The 22,520-nt window shown below is 51.1% G+C and overlaps 3 protein-coding genes across 3 annotated transcripts; 1 reads left to right on the plus strand and 2 right to left on the minus strand.

Annotated features, from left to right (window-relative positions):
- Nucleotides 1-53: 53 nt before the first annotated feature.
- HSD11B1L (hydroxysteroid 11-beta dehydrogenase 1 like) lies at nt 54-4,530 on the minus strand (the record flags this gene model as incomplete). Its single annotated transcript, XM_079546740.1, has 8 exons — nt 4,440-4,530; nt 3,435-3,565; nt 2,153-2,264; nt 1,931-2,022; nt 889-982; nt 585-750; nt 316-500; nt 54-223 (listed from the first exon to the last, which is right to left on the minus strand). Exons 1-8 carry the CDS (start codon nt 4,522-4,524, stop codon nt 54-56), a joined length of 1,035 nt encoding a protein of 344 aa, XP_079402866.1. The 5' UTR covers nt 4,525-4,530.
- Nucleotides 4,531-5,294: 764 nt separating this feature from the next.
- MICOS13 (mitochondrial contact site and cristae organizing system subunit 13) lies at nt 5,295-7,781 on the plus strand. Its single transcript, XM_079546682.1, has 4 exons — nt 5,295-5,327; nt 6,025-6,181; nt 6,830-6,881; nt 7,578-7,781. The coding sequence occupies exons 1-4, from the start codon at nt 5,299-5,301 to the stop codon at nt 7,673-7,675; spliced, it is 336 nt and encodes a 111-aa protein (XP_079402808.1). The 5' UTR covers nt 5,295-5,298; the 3' UTR covers nt 7,676-7,781.
- Nucleotides 7,782-8,458: 677 nt separating this feature from the next.
- Nucleotides 8,459-22,260, minus strand: LOC306955591 (scaffold attachment factor B1-like; the record flags this gene model as incomplete). The annotated part of the gene is made up of 21 exons (XM_079546910.1): nt 8,459-8,680; nt 8,928-8,979; nt 9,062-9,174; nt 9,384-9,505; nt 9,918-9,960; nt 10,439-10,576; nt 10,851-11,144; nt 11,499-11,605; nt 11,984-12,075; nt 12,598-12,737; nt 12,946-13,022; nt 13,115-13,264; nt 14,585-14,685; nt 16,976-17,025; nt 17,457-17,955; nt 18,853-18,880; nt 19,518-19,577; nt 20,697-20,903; nt 20,989-21,053; nt 21,352-21,439; nt 22,072-22,260. 21 exons carry the CDS (start codon nt 22,258-22,260, stop codon nt 8,551-8,553), a joined length of 2,745 nt encoding a protein of 914 aa, XP_079403036.1. The 3' UTR covers nt 8,459-8,550.
- Nucleotides 22,261-22,520: the final 260 nt, after the last annotated feature.

A 22,520-nucleotide genomic window follows, 5' to 3' on the forward strand; every position in this document is an offset into this window, starting at 1 on the left:
ATTTGCATACACCTCTAGTGCCAGCTAATCCGCTGCCGCCCGGGGGGCGGGGCTTAATCCCGCAGCGGCAGCTTCCGGCTCGGGCGCTTCCGCCGCCGTCGCCGTGCCCGCAAGGCGCGGTGCCGCCGGTCCGCACGGGGCGCCCCGAGGCAGCGGCTGACGGCAGCCGGCTTCGCTCCTTTCAGGCCCGGCCCCGGGCGGAGAACGCGAGACACAACCGAGCCTGTGGGGCGGAGCGAGGGGGGCGGCTGCGGGGTCTGGAGGAAGATGGGGGGGCGATCACCGCACGCGGATCCCCGCGCCGTCAGGGGATGCCGTGGTTCGAAGCGCTGTGGTTGTAGAAGCTCTGCAGCACGCGGGGGCTGGGGAGCAGCACCCAGAGGCCGTGCACGTGCCGCAGCCACCACGGGTAGAAGAGCTCCGGCAGGCGGGCGGCAGCGCCGCGAATGATGGCGAGCGCCGCTTCTGGCGCAGGAGAAGCAGTGATGAAGACTTTGCCCCTGCGTGAGACCAGCAGAGCGTCAGGCCGCGCTCAGACACACGCGCGCACACACACACACACACACACACACACAAATACACACCGGGTCTTTTCCAGCGCCGTGGCCGTGTCGATGAGGCCCAGGATGCACAGCGTGATGGAGACGTTCCTCTCCTGCATCATCAGCTCGTGGCGCAGGGAGCTGAAGAATCCGTCCAGTGCAAACTTTGAGGCTGAGTACGAAGTGGTGAAAGGAGTGGGAATCTTCCCTGGAGGGAAAAAGAGAGAATGAAGAAACGTCCAGCGGGGAAGAGGCCCGGCCCGCCTCCGTCCTGCTTGCTACAGCTCGAGTGTGTGCTGAAAGCGGCGTGGTGCGCAGGAGCTGCAGCTCAGCCACACGCACTGACCTGTGAGGGAAGAAACCACCACCACCGAGCCATGATTCTTCTCCAGGGTGGGCAGAGCTGCTGTTGCGAGCGCCACGTAACTAAAGAAATTCACCTGGAAGGAGGAGGGCATGCAAGGAGAAAAAGAGTGCTTGGAAAGGAACCCGCAAGCCGAGAGAACAGAAGCGACAGGGAGCGCGGCTTGGATGTGAAATTGGAAACGCAAGGAGGAAAGAATCATCTCAGCTAGGATGGATGGGGACAAATGCTGCACCATGAGCCCTTCAGATCCCAGGCACAGCAATGGAGAAGTCAGGAAATGTACCCGAAGGCCCCACAGTAACATTTCCTGGCAAGCGAGGCCGCTGTCCCTAATTTTCTGTGTGCTGGTCTCACTCTGCATCCCCTGCTCAGCCACAAGGACCAAAGCAGTGCCTCAGTTGCTCCCGGCTGAGCTCAGACCACCAAGGAAGCATCCCTGCTCTGCCAATTGCAGGGACTTCCTTACTGCTGCCCCAGGCTCCCTCCCTGCAGCAAACACACGCTTCCCACCATCAGTCACCCACTGGCCCAGCTAGGAGCAAAGCAGCACAGCTCTTCATCTCTACAGTCCCAAAATGCAGCACCGTGGGGAAATCCTGTGTCCGAGCAGAGGCTCAAACAGCAAACACCACTGCCAGCCACCACAGCGTGCTGTGCAACAGAACCTGCTGTAGCTGGGTGGGAATGTTTGCTCCTCGCCTGCTGGCCTTCCTAAACACAGCACACGTTGGGCAAGGACCCACAGCAGGCCAAGCCCAGCAGCTCTAGACTGAGGACAGATAAAGAGGATGGAAGGAAGGAGAGAAGTCAGCTCCTCCCAGGCATTCATTCCTCTGCACACAGCAATGTAAGTGAGCAGAACGCTGAGGCGTCAGGAAGTCTCCAAAGCACTGGACTTGAAACACACACAGCGGTTGCTCTCAGCTGGTGCCATAGGTCTGAATTTGCCTCTGAGCCCCTCCAGGTTGTCCCAGGGGAAGCAGAATCGCTGCACTCCATGAGAACTGCTGGGAATCCTCACCTCCATGAGCCAGCGGCTGTGCTCCACATCTCCACCCCACATCTGGAAAGGGGAAATGCCAATGTGGTTCAGCACCAGGTAATCCAGCCCTCCTGTGGGCAGAGACAGCAGTCAGTGGGGCGGCCGTCCCAAGGACGCAGTGCAGCAGCCCCTCACACACTTACACCCTTTCCTCCCCCAGCAGAAGACATTTGGGGATGGCGCCCTTCTTGTTCTGCTTACCCAGCTTTTGGACGGCGAACCGAAGCACCCTGTCAGGCTCGGAAGGGGAAGACATATCAGCTGGGATATAGAAGGCTTTCTTTGCTCCGAGGCTCAGGCATTTCTCCATCACCTGGGAAAACAATGCTCTCCCAGTGATTCAACAGCGTGGGGTGCGGGGAAGGAGGCAATAAGGGCACTGCAAGGAGCTCCTTCCCGCTCACTGCCATCAGTAAGAAGCAACTCTGGACAAAGACACCCCTCAGTGTAAATCTGCCCCGATTCAGTTCATTTTACATCAACACTCCTGCCCACAGCAGCTGAACGGAGGGCTCTTAACAAGACAGAGATTCAATCTAGCTTGGAAAGGGATCGAGAGCCATCCGAAAAAAGGCCATCTTCAGAAGAATGCTTCTAGAACACGGGTTACAGACTCACAGAGTGAGGTCTCACAGGTCCCCGAGTTCCAACCATCTGCACTCAGTGCCTTTTGTTGTGGTTGATCCAAAATGTTCCTGCAGCAAAATCCTCCTGCAGCGCTCAGCTCTCAGAGCTGTTTTGCACTGAGGGCTGTGTGAAGGTTGCCTGGCACACAGCTGGCTCTCTGGTGAGGCGACGTCCCCACGGGAACTGCGCTCACTGCTCCAGCTCTCCTTCTGCCTCATTTCACAGCTCACAACTCTCCTGGCAGGGCACTCATCCCGAGGTCTGAGAGAGATCTGCTTGATGCAGATGCAGGCTGCACGGGGCTGTGGGCACCCAGCACTGCTGGGAGGCGTCCCTGCCTCTGGGCAGGTGGAGCTGGGTGATCTCAGAGATTCCTTCCGACCCAAACCACCCTATAATTCTCTACACACCGCCCCATAAAGAAGTCTCATCTTCAAGACGGTCAGACATTGCACGGAAAGGTTGGGGTGTCTGTAGCAGCCACAGACAGGACTGACTCAGAAAAGCACCTCACACAACTGCAGCTCCATTTTCCCCTTCGGCCGAGCTCCCTCTGGAGCACAGAGCCCCGCTGTGCCGTGGCAGTGCCCTCTGGTAGGAGAAACACGCACTGCAGCAGCACTGCTGCGTGACAGCACAGTAACCCACCCGGGGTCACTGCAGAGAAGGGTGGCACAGAGCAGTGCCAGCACGTGGGGCTCAGCACACATCGCTGCTGCTGTCTTCTGTTGTTCTACAGAAACCACAAAGCAGCCCCTCGGCTGGTTTTGTGCAATGCTGCTTCTGAAGGAGAAAACACAACGTGCATCCAAAGCCCAAAGCCCCACTGTCCTCCCTCACCCAACGCAGCCCTCACCTCCTGCAGCACAGCTTCCCTCCGGGCGGTCAGAACAATTTCAGCCCCAAACGTGGCGTAGTGATAGGCCATCTGCTCCCCAATCCCTGCGCTGGCTCCGGTCAGCAGGACGCGGGCACCAGAAAGCTGCTCTGTTTGTGGGAGAAGACACAGCACAGCCCAGATCACTTCCACAAAGCAGCTTTTTGTTCTACAGAAGCTGTGCAGCACAAAGAGAGCCCTGGGCCTGCAGCAGTCCCCCTCTACTCAGCTCTTGTGAGTATTGTGTCCAGGCCTGGGGGCCCCAGCACAAGAAAGATGCAGAGCTCTCAGAACAGGTCAGAGGAGGGCACTGAGAGGAGCAGAGGGCTGGAGCACTGCGAGGAAAGGTTGAGGGAACCGGGCTTGTTTAGCTTGGAGAAGAGAAGGCTCCATGGAGACCTCGTGGTGGCCTTCCAGTACTTGAAAGGAAGCTTATAAACGGGAGGGGAACGGCTGTTTGTGAGGGTGGATGGTGATGGGACAAGGGGAATGGTTTTAAACTGAGGCAGGGGAGGTTTAGGTTGGATATGAGGAGGAAGTTTTTCACCCAGAGGGTGGTGAGGCACTGGCACAGGTTGCCCAAGGAGGCTGTGGATGCCCCAGCCCTGCAGGCATTCAGGGCCAGGCTGGATGTGGCTCTGGGCAGCCTGGGCTGCTGGTTGGCGACTTGCACACAGCAGGGGGTTGGAAGTGATGAGCGTTGTGGGCCTTTGCAACCCAGGCCATTCTAGGATTCTATGTCTATGTTTCCTTGGATCAGTTTGGAGTTAGGATCAGTTTGAGTTCAGTCAGCCCTCCTGTGCTCAGCCACACGAGAACAGTTCCTGAGCCCAAAGCTTGCAATGAAAAGGGAAAGGCAGTGGCAGAGGATATCAGCTCCAGTACAGCCACGAGTGGGAAGAGACTGCAATCACAGTTTGGCAATTCAAGCAGTTCTGTTACACCACATACGTCCCAGCTTGGGCTGAGCCCTGGTCAGCGTACCTGGCTGGAAGGTGTCCCTCCAGAAGAAGGCAAGCAGCACAGCCAGGCTCCCTGCAGCACAAAGCACTTTTCCAAAGGGCTTCATCTTCCTCCACGCCGTGCAGAAGGGGAACAAAAAGCTGCTCAGGCTGTGGAGGTGAGGCAGAGAAGAACCAGAAGCAAATGTGGACGCCAGCAGTGGGAAAACTGTGAAGGGACGCGATGAAGCGGGCTGGGAGCGCAGGGATTCCACAGCGGAGGTTCAACCACTGAGGCTGTGCCAACCTCTGCCCGGTACGCAGCGGGGAGCCGGGCACCGCCTCCAGACGGCACGGCGCACATTGGCGCCACCCGATCCCGCTGCCTTTAGGTTTGGGAAATCCCCGCTTTGCGGGCGTCACAGCCAGCAACACCGGCACCGCCCCGAAGGCCGGGAGCCGCGATAACGGCATCCGAAGGGAGGAAATAACAGCACGGGGCGGGGCTGCGCTGCTCCCCCCGCCCGGCCTGCGGAAAAGCGGCCCGACCCGCGCCGAACGAAGGCCTCGTTAACTCAGCATCAACCTCACAGCTGAGGTGTTCACCACAGCGAACGGCGCTCCGGGTTGACGCAGGCACGCAGCGCGATGAAACAGCGGGGAGAACCGAGATCAGAACCGAGATCAGAACCGAGATCAGCCCCGCGCCCACCGCGCCGAGCGCCAGGCCGCCCCCCAGCCCCGACCCTCACCCCCAAATGGCGGCGGGCGCAGCTTCCCGCCCACGTGACCTCGTCACCATGGCGACGGCCGAGACGGAAGCGTACCCCTCACTTCCGGTCACGTGAGGCGCTCCCGGCGGCCCTCGCGGCGCGGGCCCTCGCGCTGCCCTTGGTGCCGCCATGGCCGCCCGCCTGCTGCCCGTGCTCAGGTCAGTGCCGCGGGCGCCGCCTCCCTCCGGGACCGCCGAGCTGCGGTTGGGCCCGGCGCTGCCCGCTCCGCGGTTCTGCCTTTCGCCCCGCTCGGCCCGGGGCGCGGAGCGAGGCGGGAGAGCCGGCCCGGCGCGGTGCCCTCAGCGTGCGGCCCCTCCGGGCGACTGCGAGTGGGAACTGGGGGCGAGCGGGGCGCGGGGCTCCGGGCGGGTGAGCTCAGCTGCCGTAAAGCTGCGCTGCTGGGGCAGCCCGGTGTTGGCCGGGCTTCGGTCGCTGCTGCTGTGGGTCTCATTCATCCGGGCGGTGAGAACGATGGCATTGCGGCGGTGAGGCGTTGGCGGGGTCGCCGTCCCTGGAGGAGCTCGGAATCGCGGAGGTGCGGCACGGAGGGCCGCGGGGTCTGAGGGCTCCGTTCTGTGCTGTGTCCCCACTGCTGAGTCTTTCCGTTGCTTTTCTGCGTCGGCCGTTCTCTGCTCAGAGTTGCGGTGCTTCTCCGATTTTAGAGAGGCAGACAAAGTGCGAGCAGATTTCTGACAGATGAGGGATGTTTGGTGTAGGGGAAGGGACGGTAGAGCAGCAGCCATCTGCTCTCAAACGCCTCCAGGGACGGTGACCCCTCTGCCTCTTATCTGCCCGAGAGAGATGCGGTGTCACTCCTGATGCAAACTGAACTGTGGCTGCTTTTGGTTCCTTCAGGTTTGTCATCAAAGGAAGCCTGGCCGGAGCTGCTGTGTACGTGGCCTACGATCAGGGGCTGCTGGGCAGCGGTGCAGAAGGTGCTGAAGCCCTAAAAAAGGCTCAGGCAGCTCTGCCTCCTGCAGTCAGAGAGTGGACGAGTTACATGGGCTGGGAGGTGAGGATGGGAGGTGAGGATGGGAGGTGAGGGTGCACAGATGAGCGCAGCAGATACTGAGGAGCAGGACACACTGGGACGATGGCTCAGGTTCCAATGACATTGGCAGTTTTGCTGTTGAACCTGAATTTTGCATTGAGGGCTCTTTGAGGAGGGTTGAAACAGAAGGAAGATGACTTTCAGAGTGTAGTGGGGAGAATTCCCAGGTCTTACTTGGAAGGAAAGAGGCAATGAGCCCAGGCAGGTCAAGGAGGGGACTGCAGGTTTGTTCTGAGGGGAGATTTCAGTGTGTAGTAATAGTTCTAGGCTGTTCTTTGGGCTTAAAAGTTCAGGCCAAGATTCTCCTGGTTTGTCAGGCTGAATTCAGATTGCCTGGAGAGACCCTTGAAGTGTTTAAAATCTTCAGGAGCCAAAGAGTCTTTTCCATATTGGAGTCTATGATAACAAACCTATAGCTGCCAGCAGCGCCTCAGTGTGAAGCACTTCCCTTCTGCTGTGTGCTGCAGAAAAGAGCCAAGCCCTCAGCCAAGATCTCAGGGCAATGGCTGATGCTCTTTGAGGCTTAGGGAAGGGAGCACAAAATGCCTTTGAGATGTGAGGTGGCCCTGTCCCACTGACACCCCACTGCTGATTTCTTTCTCTTTCCAGCTCCCGCCCGCTCCAAGTTTGGACTTTTCCCCCTCTGATTCCTGGAATAAAGGTAAAATTGCTTTTCATGTAGTTGTGGGGAGGGTTTGACGAGTTTGACAAGTGATCAGCTTGTCAAAGAATCATAGAACGGCCTGGGTTGAAAAGGAACTCAAAAGATGATCTGATCTCGGTCGCATCTCAGCACTGCCCTGTAAGAGTGATGATGTGGGAGGAGCTCTGGATCTGGGAGCAGAGTTCCTCCAGGTTCCACCACGAGCAGGCAGTGACTGTGGGCAGTTCACTTCATTTTCAAGTGTGAAATCCAAGCAGAGTGGCCACAGAACTGTTCTCACATGAGTGTGCCCGAACTCACCCTCTGGTTTTTCACAGGAGCTTTCCCATAATTGCTGGACAGTTAGGGATGTTTGGAGGCCAAACATGTCACAAATATGATGAGGATTTATAGTTCTTATGGTGCAGCAAATAACCTTCACAGAGCTGTGGGGAAACAGCCCCCGTTCCTGTGACGTCACCTGGGGTCTGCAGCAAAACCAGAAATGAAATTGAATTCTCCCAGCTGCGGTTTGTTGTGGTCATCTGAACTTTGGCTGGTGCTGCTGGGACAGCATGAGGCTGTACTCGAGCTCAAGCTCCATGACAGTAATCTGCATTTTCCTCTGTCTTTGAAGAGATCCACGGTGCTGAGTAGCCATAGATTGGCCTGGAGGGATGCTTTTCTGGGGATAACTCTCCTCTTTCCTCGCAGGCGTGCACACGGTGATGTCTGCCCTGTCTGTGGCTCCCAGCAGGGCCTGCGAGTACACGGCAGAGGGCTGGAAGTACGTGAAGGACCTGGTGAAGTGAAGCCCTTCCTCTGGGCGCAGCTCTGCGCTTCTGTCCGTCCTGTGCTGGTCCTGCTGGAGGGCAGCTCAGCCAAGCGAGGGCTACAATAAAGGACTTTGGAAGCTCCTGTTTGGCTGGGGTTGCTTTTGGCACACAAACTGCACCCACTGCTTCGTGTCTCCCTAGCGGTAGGTGGCTCGCATGCAGAGCGACAGTTCTGTGCTGAGGGAGAAGCTCTGTCTGCACCTGTGGTGACTGCATTTTTAAGAACAGCCAAAGGTACCCAAGCACAGCTAAGAGCCATTGCTCATCTCCATCAAGGATTGCTGGGGAAATGTAGGTCTTGGAATGGGAGCAGCTTTGGACTGCCTTGACGTAGCAGAGGCCAAGCAGGCGCAGCTCCCACCGTGAAACGAAGAGAAAAAGATCCTTCACCCCTCGCCCTCACTTGTCCAAACTTTACCTAGCATCGTCACCAGCATGAAAAAAATTAGATTGCAGTGTTTAATTAAAACTCCGAAAGTAATGTGGCATGGCAGTGTGCTGCTGGGAGCACGCTGCTAGTGAAAGTGCAAAGGCACTGGGGTATTGCAGCTGGGGTAGAACATTCTGTGCTTCAGCTGTGGCCAAACACATCGGTGTCCCAGGGACGAGTGAAGCCATCAACTGTAAACTGTTTTTTATTTGTGGAAAATGGAATGCTTCATTAACAAACATTTTTAAATGAGATATGAACAACACATTACAAAACGAATGAGTTCACATTGTATTGAGTGACGTAATATGGCAGCAGCTTAAAAAAAATTACACTTACAGTGACCCATGAGCTCCAAGGAACGGTAACCCCGGGTGACAAATCAATTTCAGTTGCCACATAGCATTAAAAATTAAAACATTCAGTAGCGACGGTTGAACCGGGGGTCGTTGGGTCTGCTTGCTCTTTCCTGGCCAGCAAATCCCTCTCCTTGCATCCCTCCTCCGTGCATCATCTGACTTTGGTTCCCGCCTTGCATGAACCCTCCTCGCCTGCAAAGTGAGGCAGATGGGTTTGGGTTTGTTTTCTTGTGACTCCAGTAGTCGGGTTGAAATAAAGGATGTGCTACATTATGAACCACAGCAATATTCTGTCATCCCTTGACGTTTCACTAACAAACTGCAGAACTGATCAATCCCCTACAAATGCTTCTCTGGCTCATTTAAATGCAAGGGACTCACCCAGAAAGGAAAGGAAATGGAAGACGAAGAAACGCTTTGCACTTTTTAAGCTCCTTACCCTGACATGCCTCCACGGTGCATCACGTGGCCAGGTCTCCCTCTACCTCCACCTACAAAAGAGTGAAAATGATTCCTTCGTACCCACAGGGCTCGTTTTGCTTTGTGTCCCAGCAGGCCCCACGGGAGCGTTACCTTGCCATCTCTCGTGATCCCGTCCCATCATCCCTCCATCCACGCTGCTCTGCCACGAACGCTCTTGGTGCCCTTCAAATTTCCTCCCGTGCTCCCCCCAGTCGCGGCCATCTCTGCAGGAAGAGCCCGAGTTACTTCTGCATGACAGCAAGAACCCAGCAGGACAGCCAGCACTGCTGCAAGGAGCGAGCTGGAAGAGCTGCTCTTGTGCAGAGCGCCTGGCAGAGAGCGAAGAGGGAGGCTGTGGAAAAGAACCGCGGCAAGAAGCGCATCTACAACATTCAGCAGCTGCACAAGAAGTGCCGCAGCTCAGAGCACTGACCGTGAGGGCGGCGGGATCCCTCTGCTCTCACTCATCCTCCTGTCAGAGCCGTAGCTGCCCCAGCTCTCCCGCGAGTCCCGGGAGTGGCGCTCAGGTCCCCCGTGGCGCTCGTCTGGGTAATGCTGCAAGGCCAAGCACGTCCGTGAGCCCAGAACCGACTCCTTATTCCCTCCTGGTAACTTTGCCATATTCCTCTCTGCCCAATCCTGCCCGGGACTCTCGCAATCCCACAGCTCAGCCATCAGTAACAGCCACCTCTCACTGCCTGCCTCTCAGGAACACACCAACCCACTGAGCTCTGCCACCTTACAGAGTTCATTTTGTGGTATTTGTGCCCTCACTGAACGACCTCTCATCACCCACCTCTCTGATGCGCTTTTTTGTTTGCTGTGTACCTGAGTTCTATAGCAAGTCAAAAACAAGGCAATCCTGTCACTGATAGATACTTCTAGCACTATCATCTTAATCTGAAACTACAGCAAACCAGGTTGTAAGAGTTGAGACAGTTCTACAGGTCTATAAAAAGCAACTCACTTGTCCGTCGCGATCTCCCATCATTGTCCTCGATCCATCTCTCCTACAGACAGACAATTAAAATCAAACTGTGGTTGGAAAACACTGCAGTTTTAACAGTATCTACACATCACAGATAGAAAATCCTGTTTCCATGTGCTGCCAGCATTGCCTACAAATGGGGTAGGAACACAGGGAAGCCACAACACTTGAGATTCCTGGCAAACCTAGCTAGCCCAGAAGCATGAAGCCACATCCTCCATTAAGGTGCTACAATACTATTTCAAAAGCTGTTTTTTTCCTCAGAAGCTTTCAAATTGCCAAACAGCAGCACCAGCACACCGAGCAGGTGCTCAACAAATGCTTCACTCGTGGCACAGAACATTTCTCTTTGGTTTCATGAGAGAATCTTCACAGCTACTAAATCATGCTTAAAGAAGGAAGCGCAGAAGAAACACCCAGTAAAGAAAAGGCAGCAAAATGTGATACTGCATGCTTCTTTGCCCTCTGATTTCAGACAGCACAGCACAGCTAACACCCACCTGTCCAGTGAGTGGTCTTGGTACCGGCCGCGATCCCTGTGGTCGAAGTCGTGGAAGCGGTCCTGGCGGCCGAAGTCAGAATGGTAGCGATCGTTCATCGCCATCCGCTTCGCTTCAGGCCAGTATGGATCGTCCCTCCTGACAGAGAGCATATGCTTGTTTTAACCCAGTTGGTGACTTTTGATATTTGTCCCCTCCCCTCACGCTGTGCAAATCAAAAACACGCGTAACAAAGCTCAGAAGCAGGAACAGAACTCAGACACAGGAGCACAGCTGAGGTTTTACACGCCGTCAGCTCAGGCCAAGCAGCGAGCGCAGCTCCGAGCAGACACACACACACAGCTCTCTGAGGGCAGGCTGGAGCCACAGCCTGGCAGCCCGGCGCCCTCCTGCTGTCCCTCAGTGCCTTTACCTGCCATCAATATCGTACGGCCTTCTCATGGCAGAGCGGCGTTCCTGCTCGTAGCGCAGCTGCTCGTGCTGCCGCCGCAGCTCCTCCCTTTCCCGCTGGATGCGGTCCTGTTCCCTCCTCCTTTCGTGCTCTATGTGCATCCTCTCTCTCTCCAGTCTCTCTCTCTCCATCCGCTCTCGCTCCAGCCGCTGCCTTTCAATTTCCAGTCTCTCCCGAGCGATCTCCAGCCTCTCCCTTTCCTCGCGCTCCCGGATGGTCTGCAGGTGCTGCTGCCTCTCCCGACGCTCACGGGTGCTGTTTTAGCAGGATGAAAGGTTACAGGTTTGTATTTCAACAAAGGAAGTTAAAAAGGAAAAAAAAATAAAATATTAAAAACATAAAACCACAGTGACTGCAGATTTGTTGAGCTCCTCAGTTATATCACAGCAATGTATGTACTGTGACTTCACTGCTCCCATCGCACCACCCGCGGGGGGAAATAATCCGATACGGACAGAAGTTGAATCCAAATGCCTCAAAGCTCATTGCTTCTACTCAAATAAGGTATCAAACACATATTTTCCCCCTTGGTCATTTTCATTAAAAGAAGACTGCACCGCTCCTAGGAAGAAAAAGGATTTCAGCCAAGCTGAAAACTGCTGCTCTTACCGGCGCTGCTCGGCCTCCCTCATCTTCCTCTGAGCCTTGATCTTGTCGAAGGGCACGATGCCTTGCCTCTCCCTGCTCTCCGATTTGCGGTCCTGGCTCTTAACACTCTGCATTTGACACAGGACAGAAACTCAGCAGAGTGTATTTACAAAAGGCCAAGCGCTGCGCAGCGCTCTGCTTCCATTCGCACACATCTCAAAGCTCTGCCCCCACATTTTGCTGTTGCTTTTTCTTTTTTAAACATTGCAGACCCACAGCATAATAACAGAAGACCTTCCCTTCCCACATTGAGTTTGGCAAGATTTCACTGCTGAATATGTTATCAGCCATATGAAAAATATTTGACTAATTAAGAGCTAAATCTGCATTATAGAAACCGTAATTAGACTGATCAGCAGGACAAGCACAGGGCACGTGCAACTTAGTGGGATTCCTGCTCTGTTTCTAAGGAAAACCCATGTACCATGCATCCCAAGCAGACTCACTCTGTCTTTTGATGTAGTTGATGTTTTCACACTGATAACAGGTTCTCCTTTGGATTTATCCATTACCACCGTTCTCTCTGTTCCTTTACTCCCTGTACAAATCAGAGGTTGAGCAGAAAGAGGTGTAAGAAATAACAGCACTACACAACACGTGCAGCTCATCACTGTGCAGAGTCACCTCCTCTACAATTTAAAACAGGTCTTTAAACCCCTGCTCAAAATGCATTTCTTCACTATCCCAAGAGTCACCATTAAGGCTGACACAATGTCAGTGCTCCCCCAAGACCATCCACTCTTGGATAGTGACAGGACAAGGGGAATGGCTTTAAAATGAGACAGGGGAGGTTTGGGTTGGATGTTAGGAGGAAGTTTTTCCCCCAGAGGGTGGTGAGGCAGTGGCACAGGTTGCCCAAGGAGGCTGTGGATGCCCCAGCCCTGCAGGCATTCAAGGCCAGGCTGGATGTGGCTCTGGGCAGCCTGGGCTGCTGGTTGGTGACCTGCACACAGCAGGGGGTTGGAACTGATGAGCGCTGTGGGCCTTTGCAACCCAGGCCACTCTAGGATTCTACAATTCTATGAGAAATTGACTGTGAAATGAAGAACAGCCATGTTACCTGACTTGGAAGATTTAGGCTGATCCGATGAAGCAGACTTCTGTTCATCCTTCTCTTTCCTTTCTTTTTCATCTCTGTCTTCAGTCTTTTTGGAGTCGTCTTTCTGGTCACATTTCTCATCCCTTTTACTACTGCTAGGCCTACAGGCAGATGTTGATATAGATTAGATTGATATTCAGGAAGAGAGAATTAAACTAACAGAGTTTTGATTGGCTGAGATGAGGTAGTTACAAACACACACTTTCACTTTCTGGATGTTTGTCATTAAAGTTCTGTTTAACAGTTTCTCCTGACAAATCAACACACAGAACTGCAACACCTCAGGGCAGGGGATGCTGAAGGCAGTACCTCTCGCTGGCTGTTTCTTTCTTCGACTCGTTCTCCTTTTTTTCAGTCGGTTTCTTCCCAGCAGGTTCATTTTTTGCCTGAAATTTATTTTGCACATCAGCTGAGATCGTGGTTTCAATTACGCGCACAACTCGATGGCGGCGACAAATCTTAGAGGCTCAATACTCACTTTCTCCACAGAAATGATCTTCCCGTGCAGCTCCGTTTTGTGCAGGTGAGTGATGCACTTTGTGGCTTCCTCAGCTGTAGACATGGTGACGAAGCCGTAGCAGCGCGCGCCGGGGCTGCGGGCATTGGTGACCACCTTTGCACCGACCACCTTTCCCAAAGAAAGCACGCGTTACGCTCACAGCAACGAGGGCACAGCCCTACCAGCAAGAAGCACTCACAGCATCCCTGCTGCAAGCCAGGGCACGCTGCTGCCGCTCATAATGATGTCGTCATGTCAGCACAGAGATGACACAGTGACATCCGTAGCTCTGCTTAGGAAAGAGGAGTTTCCCCCAAAAACAACTTGAAAAAGCCTGCTTAGAACACGTGCTTTATAAATGGCACCTGCTGTCACCAGTGCGTGCACAGAGGCATCGCATTAAAGCGGAGCTGAGCACGGAACGTACTTCTGAGCTCTTGATTCATTTAGCAGATGGGCACCGACTGCTTGGGAGCTTCAACCTCCACCAGTGCTTTGTAGCAAATGAGGGTAATTTGATTTACATGACCACGCGGCGTTGTGGCAGCTAAGTAGCTGCAAACGTGAGGTGAGCTTATTTTCTCCTTACACGTTGAACCTGTTGTGGTATCTCTATGATCAATGCATTCCAGCTCACCAGCTGGAATTCTGAACAAATAAATGGAAAGGCAGCATTGTTTTTTTTAACTGACATGGGGAAAGAAGCTTCTGTTACTCTTCTGACCATCAAACCCAATGCTGTGACAATAAACCCATTGCAGTGCTTACTGGCAGGTCACAGCTCACACTCTGCAATGTTTTCTCAGTTAAACCTTCAGTAAGGCATTACCAGCAGAGATTTCTCTAACTACAACCTGCTGAGAAAGACATCTTTAAATGGGTTTCAAAGGTCTGAGAGAAATCCTTAGGAATCAGCTCCGTGCAAGAAATGCCATCAGCTCTGACAGCAGTTTTCTGTGCAACTAGTTCTTCCCATTTTGCAGCTGAGATGGAGTGAATTCATAACAAATGCAGTAGAAAACAGCAGTGCCCAAGTGAGCGCATTTTAAAGCAGTTATCCACTTCAGACAAAGGAAAACCTTCAGGTACTGAGGCAATTCCTCACATACGCCCCATAAACAACGTTACCAAATACTGCTTTACCCTACTTTGTCCCAGGAACACATTTAATAAGCAGCATTCACTGCTTACTGTGGGTTCCAATGAGTAAAGGCACCACCACAGGACACAGAGGGGTATGTAAGCAGTCGCTGTCTGTTTATATAAGGACTGAAAAAGGAATTTTGTTTTTGTTTGGAAGCGATAAAATAAAAGTGCAGCCATTTGCCATGAACTCACGCAGGTTTTTCTTCCCTCTACAATCCCACCAACATTTTCAGCAACAGAAGCACACCAAGTCTTACAGACAGTTTATGCTGAGGGGAATATAAACAAACAAACCAGCCTTACCTTCCCATATTTGCTAAACAGATTCTTTAAGTCTGTAGCTCTGGTGGTGGAAGCAAGTCCACTCACCCAGAAGTTTCTCCCAGAACCGCCAGCAGCGCGACCTAATTAGGAACACAAACAAAACCACAGCCCGAATCCTGATTAGTTCTACCATTCCCATATTTAAAAAAGAACAGTTCCACAAATCCCATTTTTCAAATCACAAAGCAAAGCATAAACGTCACCTCCCAACAGCTCGTATTCCTGAAGGCAACGAAGAGTCCAAACTCTCCTAAGACGGAGCAACAAGCTCTGGCACGTGCAACAGAGGGATGCTGTTCCCTCCATCGTTCCTCAAGGCAGAAACTCCAGAGATGAAGTAACTGTGGCCCTGCAGAACGTGTCTGGATCCACCCCAGCAAGTTGGAACTTACAGGAAAAGACTGAAGACCTGCGAGGGCTGTGGGAACCGAGTCAGCACCCACAGGTACTCAAGTCTTGCCCTTGTCTCCTCGATTCCTAAGGAATCAGAACTGGATGCAGATTAACTGCACCTCAAGGAAAAACATTCACCATAAAAACAAGAACATATCTTCCTAAGTGCCTGCCTGCGTGTCGCTCATGTTCAGGGTGTGAACAGTTGAGCTATGGCCTCAGTTACTGCAGTCAGAAAAGGGTCAGCATTCAGCTATGCAGGAACTACAGAACACCCACCAGTTTGACATCTGAACTGGTTTGCTAAGTGGTTGCATCATTGTCAAGTCTGAGAACTCGTGGTCCAGAGATTAAGAAAGGTTCAAGCTAAATGCTCACAGATGTTATCTCTGACAGGGAGAGATGATGTCTCCCTGCAAACATCTGTTATTGCTGAGTGACTGTGCTGTGCTCATCTCTCTAAGGAGCAACCAGCAAGCCTGGCCAGCTCCTCTGTAATCTCACTGATTCCTGGTTGAACTTCTGTTACTGGTAACTGTGCTAGAGAAAAACCAAACAAACAGGGAATAACCTTTATCCCTTTTTAAAACAGTCTGATTTATGCAAGTTCTGATGGTTGCCTGTTTGCACGGAGCTCACACCAGGACACTATCCCAGCGTCCACTGAAATCTCTTTAGGAGCTCTGCATTGCTCTTCACAGCATTCAGTCCCACAGGCTTCTGAGACTGGAGTGCAGCAGGTCCCCCTACATCCATCTGCTTCTAAAACACCTTTTTGGTGATGGAAGGAATTTCTCAGAACTGTCATCAATGGGGAGATGCATCTTTCAAAGGCAATCTGAAATGCTCTCCTTACTCAGGTATCTTTCTCTCTCTTACTTCTTCATGTGAGAGCTGCCACCTTCCTGCTGCAAACACGAGCTCTGCAGGGAATGCTGTCACATTTGTACAAGTTCGTGTGAAAGTAGGCAGGGATTTGTAACAATCTCTTAAAAGAAAGATGACACGGCCCAAAATGTGCTGCAGACTCTGGGTAAATAACAGAACCTGTTAAACGGTCCTTTAAATGTCCTGAAATAAGAGTAAAAGTACGGATGAAAGGTGAACAGATGTGGATGGAGGTAACGGCGAGGTCTGGTCGCTGGCACAGACAGGCATAACCCAGAATCTGGGTGGAAGCAGTTGATGACTAGTTCAGTCTGTGCTGCAAAACCTAAAGCCGTGCAAATCCTTCCTTTCCAATCAGCAGACAGATCTCCTAATGAACTTCTTGCCAATTACAGAACTGCTGGGACTTCAGCGCTCACTGCTTTGAACTCTCTGCTGCACGCAAGGCAGTTCTAAGCTTTCTGCCTTGGAGTGGTAAGAGAACAGAAAAGAGGAAAGAGAAGTAAAGGCTCAGCAGAACGTGCATTAAAAGGAAGAAGCACAGTGAGAAGAAGGAGCAGGCAAGGCCTCCCGTGGCACTGCTCATCTAGAAATGCCCGTCCTGCTGATCATGCATATTGGCACTGGAAACAGGATCTGAGCAGATGAAGATTTAAGAGCCATCGATCCAACTGGAAGACATGAAACTCGGAGCATTTGTGATGCTTCAGTACGTGAATACAAGACTGTGTGTCATTTTCACGTAACAGGAGATGGTGTAAAGAACCACAAGGAAAGCAATCACAAAAGGCTTTGGACTCACTAACAGCTGCTGGTAACCTCAGAGCCATGAAGGACATATTTGTCACAGATCAGCGCCTACCTTTGGAGATCAAGACACAAACAGAAGGGGCACAACGCAAAGCCTTGCGAAATGTATCAGAGAAGAACGTTTTGGCATAACTGCATCTTTAAAAATCCAGGAAAACAAGAAAATAATGAAATTTAAGAACCGCAGAGACTTCAAAGCTTTCACAACAACAGGCCCCATCCAACAAAAAGGAGCTTCACTGACATAAATGCCAAGGTTTGTTGTTTAAGGATACATACCCTTCTCGTCTTTTGAGATTAGCTTTGTATCTCTGTCCTCCTCCACAGGGCTAAAGACAAAACAACACGTTACTCAAGTCAGAGAGAATAATGACTACTGATCAGTTATTTAAAAAGCTAAAATTAAATACCTACCAGAAAATACGTTGCAAACAAAAATACACCTTTACATACTCGATTTAAGTAATCTGACGTGAAATAAGGGCAGTCAGATTCTTAAACAGAATTATATTAGGAAGAAGTTTACAAATCAGAGTAATTTAAGAAAACAACCTTTGAAGGTTGAGGAAGGAAAGAAATCAAACCCTCTGCGCTTAACCAAACAACGACAATTCTGCACAAGGAGAAATCAAACCCATTCTTTAGCAATAGGCTACAATTTCAGAGGCGCGGTGGCCAATTGAAGGACACGGCTTATCGGCAGCACTTAATGACCCGTGACAAAAGATAGCATCTGGTCTATAACGGAGAAAAAACAAACCTCTTTTTCTGATCACCGCCCTCACTGGCTGAGGACTCTTTAGTAGCGGGGGATTCCTCTGAATTAGCTTTGTCTTCTGCTTTCTTGGCATCTTCTTTGCTATCCTTGCCTTCCGCACCTGCGCCTCTCTCCGCTGTTTCCCCACTAGAGGCTTCCAGGCCTTGGCAGCGCTTGCTACTCTGATCGCTTACGCTCTCTACTCCTACAGAGTCAGAGTCCAGCTTCTCTTCCTCTATTGTCTGTTCACTTGTCTCCCCTTTCGCTACAACTAAACGCTTTGCCTCCTTCCTTGCCATAGCTTGTGCCGATTTGCTGTCCAAATCTAAAGCATCTTCCTCCGACTGAGCGGCAGCAAGAGCGTCCTCTTCCTCTGCCAGCCTCTTGCCTGGCACCACGTTACTTGCTTCCTGTGCATGTGGCTGCTCCGCTTCGGAGGTTTCTTCGTTAAGGAGCTCAGATTTACAAGTTTCCCCCAAAATGTCGAGTATTTTCTCATTTTCTACGGATTTAACAGGAATAGAATGGCACAAGGTTTAATCACCAGGGAAATACAGCAATCACAAACGTGGAACTGGCATGGCTGCCACACTAACACCAAGAGAAGGCTAAGCTACACAGAGATTGGAAAACCCTAGTGTACCCAGTGTTACAAGTCCTACGCTCACTGCACTCTGACACACTACTGCATCAGCCCTCACACGTTAACAGGGAAGAAAAATCCCCCACAGATTTAACAAAACCTTCTGGCTCATCCTTGATATTCTTCACGAAATCGTTCAGCTGTTTCTTCTCTAGTTAGCTTCCACAGTCCAAGACGCTTAACTGAACATAGCAAAGCACTGAGGGTTCAATTTTTAAATCTCTGTGTCATTCTTTTAGCAGACAGTCCAACATGAAACCTGGGCTTCTTCTGATGGTGCATGAGTGTGTTTGCAGTCCACAAAGTGAAAAGTATCTGTATGAAATTTCCATGAAGAAACTCTCTTCTTTCTTCTGTATCCAGTAACTAAGCTTTACATTCTAATGCCCTACAATGTCTTTTTACTGCTGTCACTGCTCCCTACTCGCTAAGGAGTTAAGGTGTGTGCGATATCACAAGATCTGTTTAGAGGCAGATTGCTTAGCTCTTAAACTCTCATTACCTTCTCTACATCCATCTATGTAGCTTAACAGGTTTTTAAACCATTTCATATCACTGAAAATATTTCAGAGATGACAAGCATCACTTGACAGATCTGGGGATATGATTGGGTTTCCAATCTCTATGACCCTGCACGATCTGGGTTGTCCATCATAAGAATAACGCAAACTCTATGTTTGTTTGTTTGTTTTAAACAGTTAATGGTTTAAAAAGCATTAGTTGAAAAGACAGGAATATGCTTTTCTTTAACAGTACCTGGCTCCAAGTGTAGTTTCTCCATTTTCTGTTTGGGAAATAAACACAGAATAAGGATTTTATGCAATGTACTTTGTTACACAGCATCACTGCAACCCCCCCCCCCCCACCCGTGAGATGTAAGCGCATGCCAACGCACCTGCTGCTCTTAGCACTGCTTTTCACCATCCATTGGAAATTAATAATCTACGTAACTTTTTTTGACTAATTAAAGCCCGAATTTCAGCCCCTATTCGCCTCGTAACTGGAAATATTAGAGAAAAGGGGGCAAAAAGGTTCCTCTGGGTACCACAGAGTGAAAACGAAACCTGGCTGCTGCTGGGTATCATCAGCAGGGGAAAGGAAAATAAATCAGCTGTGAAACTTTTCAAGCAAATCTCGTTTTTCCTAAGTAAGAAAAGCCATCACAGTGCTTTCGCTCTGCCTTTCTGAAGGCCTGTTTCCTTTGCAGTGCCAGAGCAAAAGGGGAGGAAGTCTCCTGAATTTGGCCAAGAGGGGAGGGAAGAAAACAACAAGGAAACAACTCGGTGCATCCTCACTTGACAGAGTGGATTGTGTGCGAGCACTCGGCCCGTGGTTCTGTCACAGCTCACACTACGGCCAATGATACAAACACAGAGTGAACAGCATTTAAAAAATATCTGCGAGTTACGTTTTCAATTTACCTTCATTTCAATTAAATCAGAAGAGGAATCTACATTGTTTTCAATTTCATCATAATCTTCCTAGAAGAGTAAAAAAGCAATTAGAGTACTCCTTACACAGCAAGGAGTGCACAGCCCAGAGCAACAGCACCCCATCCTGAGCACCAACATCAGCAGCATTTTCCAATATTACTGCTTCTGAGCACAACCCAAGAAGAGCAAGAGAGAAATGTTCTTCAGCATTAAATATGAGCAGGAGAGCACTCTTTCCAGTAACCTTTCATCACTGAGATTAAAGTATGCTTTAAAGATGCTTTGATTTAGAAATTCTCCATTTTCCCACCTTTTTTTTGTTTCCATTTCTTTATTTCTTTACCTCCTACCTTCAAGGCATTAGAAGTGAAGTTGATTTAAGTCTCCACTTTGCCAATGACAAAACGCCCCCCCCCATCTCCGTTCCTAAGAGCTGCTGGAGCTCTATTTGACTGAAGCCTCAACCAAAACCTCGCTGGTTATGATTCTCAACAGCTCCAATTGAAAGAAAGCCAACTAGCCTTTCAGGTTAATGGGTGTTTCTGCAATCACCTTGTTTCTCACATGGCAAAAAGCTGAGACAGACATGAGAAGCCTAAAGCAAATACACGAGGAAAGAGTGCTTTTTGTGTGGGGAGTAACCATAGCACACAACCACTGCATCCATTCAGCAGCTGCAGTCTGTATAGGAGATATCCCAACTTGCTCTCTAAGCTACATCAAAAGTTTGACACTGCCAGGCAAGGGCAATCCCCGATCCATAAGGATTTTAATAACCTACACAACATAATTTCTTCACAACATCATTTCTGCAGAGAAGAGTTCTAAATTATAAGTTGAAAATGAATTTCTTCCTTTGCATATGCAGTTATTTAGATGGGTGGGTGCACATCTGTGTGCATGCATCCATTAATGCACACACACTCTAGCAAGCATCAATGGTAACAGGGAACAGCGAAACCAACAACTGCTTTCAGCCCAGAGATGTCACTGCACAGCAAAGCAGGTGGTAAACGTGCTGCTGTCAGCCTTTATACCTCTGGTAGGACACAAGAGCTGCTAATGTGAACCAGAATCCATGTTCTACACACATCCTATATTGCATTACACCAAAGAAAAGCCTCCGCCTCCTAAACACTTGTTACATTTGCAAGGACCTCTACTTACCTCATTTTCTGTTAGCTGATCTGGAAGTTCTTTCATTTCAGCATCAACATTGTCTTTATTATCAGACAGTGAATCCAGAATGTTATCAGGACTATAGTCTTCTCCACAGTCCACAGCACTGCTGTTGTCTATTTCAGCCTCATCTAACACACTAATATCCATCATGTCGATGTCTTGTAAGGTATCCAGGCTTGCTTCAATATCCTCCTAAATAAAGGAAAAGGGCAGACGTGTGTTTACTGTCATTTTAATGACACATGTACTTGGAAACTGCAATCATGCTTTCACCTACCTGCCCATCTCTGGAGTTTTCTTCCAGCCCATTGTCTTCCAACCCTTCCTCTTCTGATTTTCTTCCTACAAATAATATAACTGAAATTATAATAACTATATTTCATAACGTAGCTACTCTTTGCCAACTTATCTAAGCAATGCTGTTTCAATTAATAATCGTTAAGATCCTGATTCAGAAGCCCTATCTGGATTTAGCTGAAGATGAGAATACAACACAGTCAACACAAATCCACGGCACAAGCATGAACAAGGTTCCAAGACATGCAAACAGAAGAACACCTGGCTGTCATACTGGTGTTGAAATAGTTTTACTATTTTCCATAAAAAAGCACCAAAATGAAGACGATGTATTTGCCTGTACCTTTGCTCATTCTTTTTGACAGCCTCTTGTTGGTCAGTTCTGAAGCCATGGGAATTTCATCCGGATCTCCTCCTTCGTCCTCAATAGCCTGAGGGAGACAGCAATGCAGCCCTGTTGTACTGCTACAACGTGCGCTTTGTCAGATGGGGCTCCCAGCTCACGCAGCCCCATCAGAGACAAACTGTGCTATGAAACAGCTCCGCAGACGCACTGAGATGCAATCCAGGGGTGCAGATCCGCATAGCTTTATACGCAAAGCTTATAGCACAGATTGAGTTTGGGTTTCGGGTGGTGCTGTGTGGACCCCGGGGTTGGACTTAACGATCCCCGTGTTCCGATCGTAGAACTGATCGAGCTGGAAGGTAACGGCCATCAAGCACACCACCCCTGCAACGAACGGGGCCGCGTTTGTGAGAAGCCACAAAGAAATCGAGATCCGCAGCCGGCCCAGCCTGCTGAGAGCCACGCAGGAGAGATGGAAGAACCGAACGAAGGGCGCGCGGAGGGAAGCCGAGCACGGAAAGGGAATCGTGCCGACGGAGCGGACGGGAGAACGGGGACGGCCCGGCCCCCGCCCCGCGCTGCCCTCAATACGGCGCCGCGCCAACCGCGCATGCGCCAACGGCCCTGGGCCGTGGGACAAAGGACCCGGATGAGGCTCCCCCGCCCCCCCCTTCCCCCCCCCCCCCCGTTTCCCCCCCCGGTTGGCGCCTCGCTCACCTTCCTCAGCCGCTCCATCAGCACGCTCTTGTTGCCGCCCGTGTCCAGGTTGCGGCGCTTCAGCTCTGCCCGCAGATCGATGACCCGCAGCTCGCTCAACCGCCGGGTTTCGGGTTCCGAGCCGAGCGCTGCGGCCCCTCCGGGGGATGTCAGCTCCCCCAGCCCGGCCGCTGATTGACTCTCCGCCATCAAGGCCCCTTCGAGGTCCCGTTGCGAGCCCGAACGCGAGGGAGGTTACGGCGCGCTCCCACAGCTAACCTTGTGATCGCGGCACAAAATGGTGGGGAAGCCGAGACGCGCTGAGGGAAAGGGGAAAAAAAAAAAAGGGAAAAAAAAAAAAAAAGCAAAAAAAAAAAAAAAAAGGCCTACTCCGCGCAAACTCGGCGAGAAGGGCGACGAATGGCGGAGGGAGGGGGAAGGCGGAGCCTGAGGGAGATGCGAAGCGCAGC

Source organism: Tetrao urogallus (assembly GCF_951394365.1).
Source record: "Tetrao urogallus genome assembly, chromosome: 25".
Lineage (NCBI taxonomy): Eukaryota > Metazoa > Chordata > Aves > Galliformes > Phasianidae > Tetrao > Tetrao urogallus.

Bases quoted from the DNA above. Each gene is read 5' to 3' on its own strand.
- MICOS13 (XM_079546682.1), top strand. From the start codon at position 5,299: ATGGCCGCCCGCCTGCTGCCCGTGCTCAG. The intron at 5,328-6,024 runs GTCAGTGCCGCG...TGGTTCCTTCAG, and splicing joins CGCCTGCTGCCCGTGCTCAG to GTTTGTCATCAAAGGAAGCC. The intron at 6,882-7,577 runs GTAAAATTGCTT...CTTTCCTCGCAG, and splicing joins CTCTGATTCCTGGAATAAAG to GCGTGCACACGGTGATGTCT.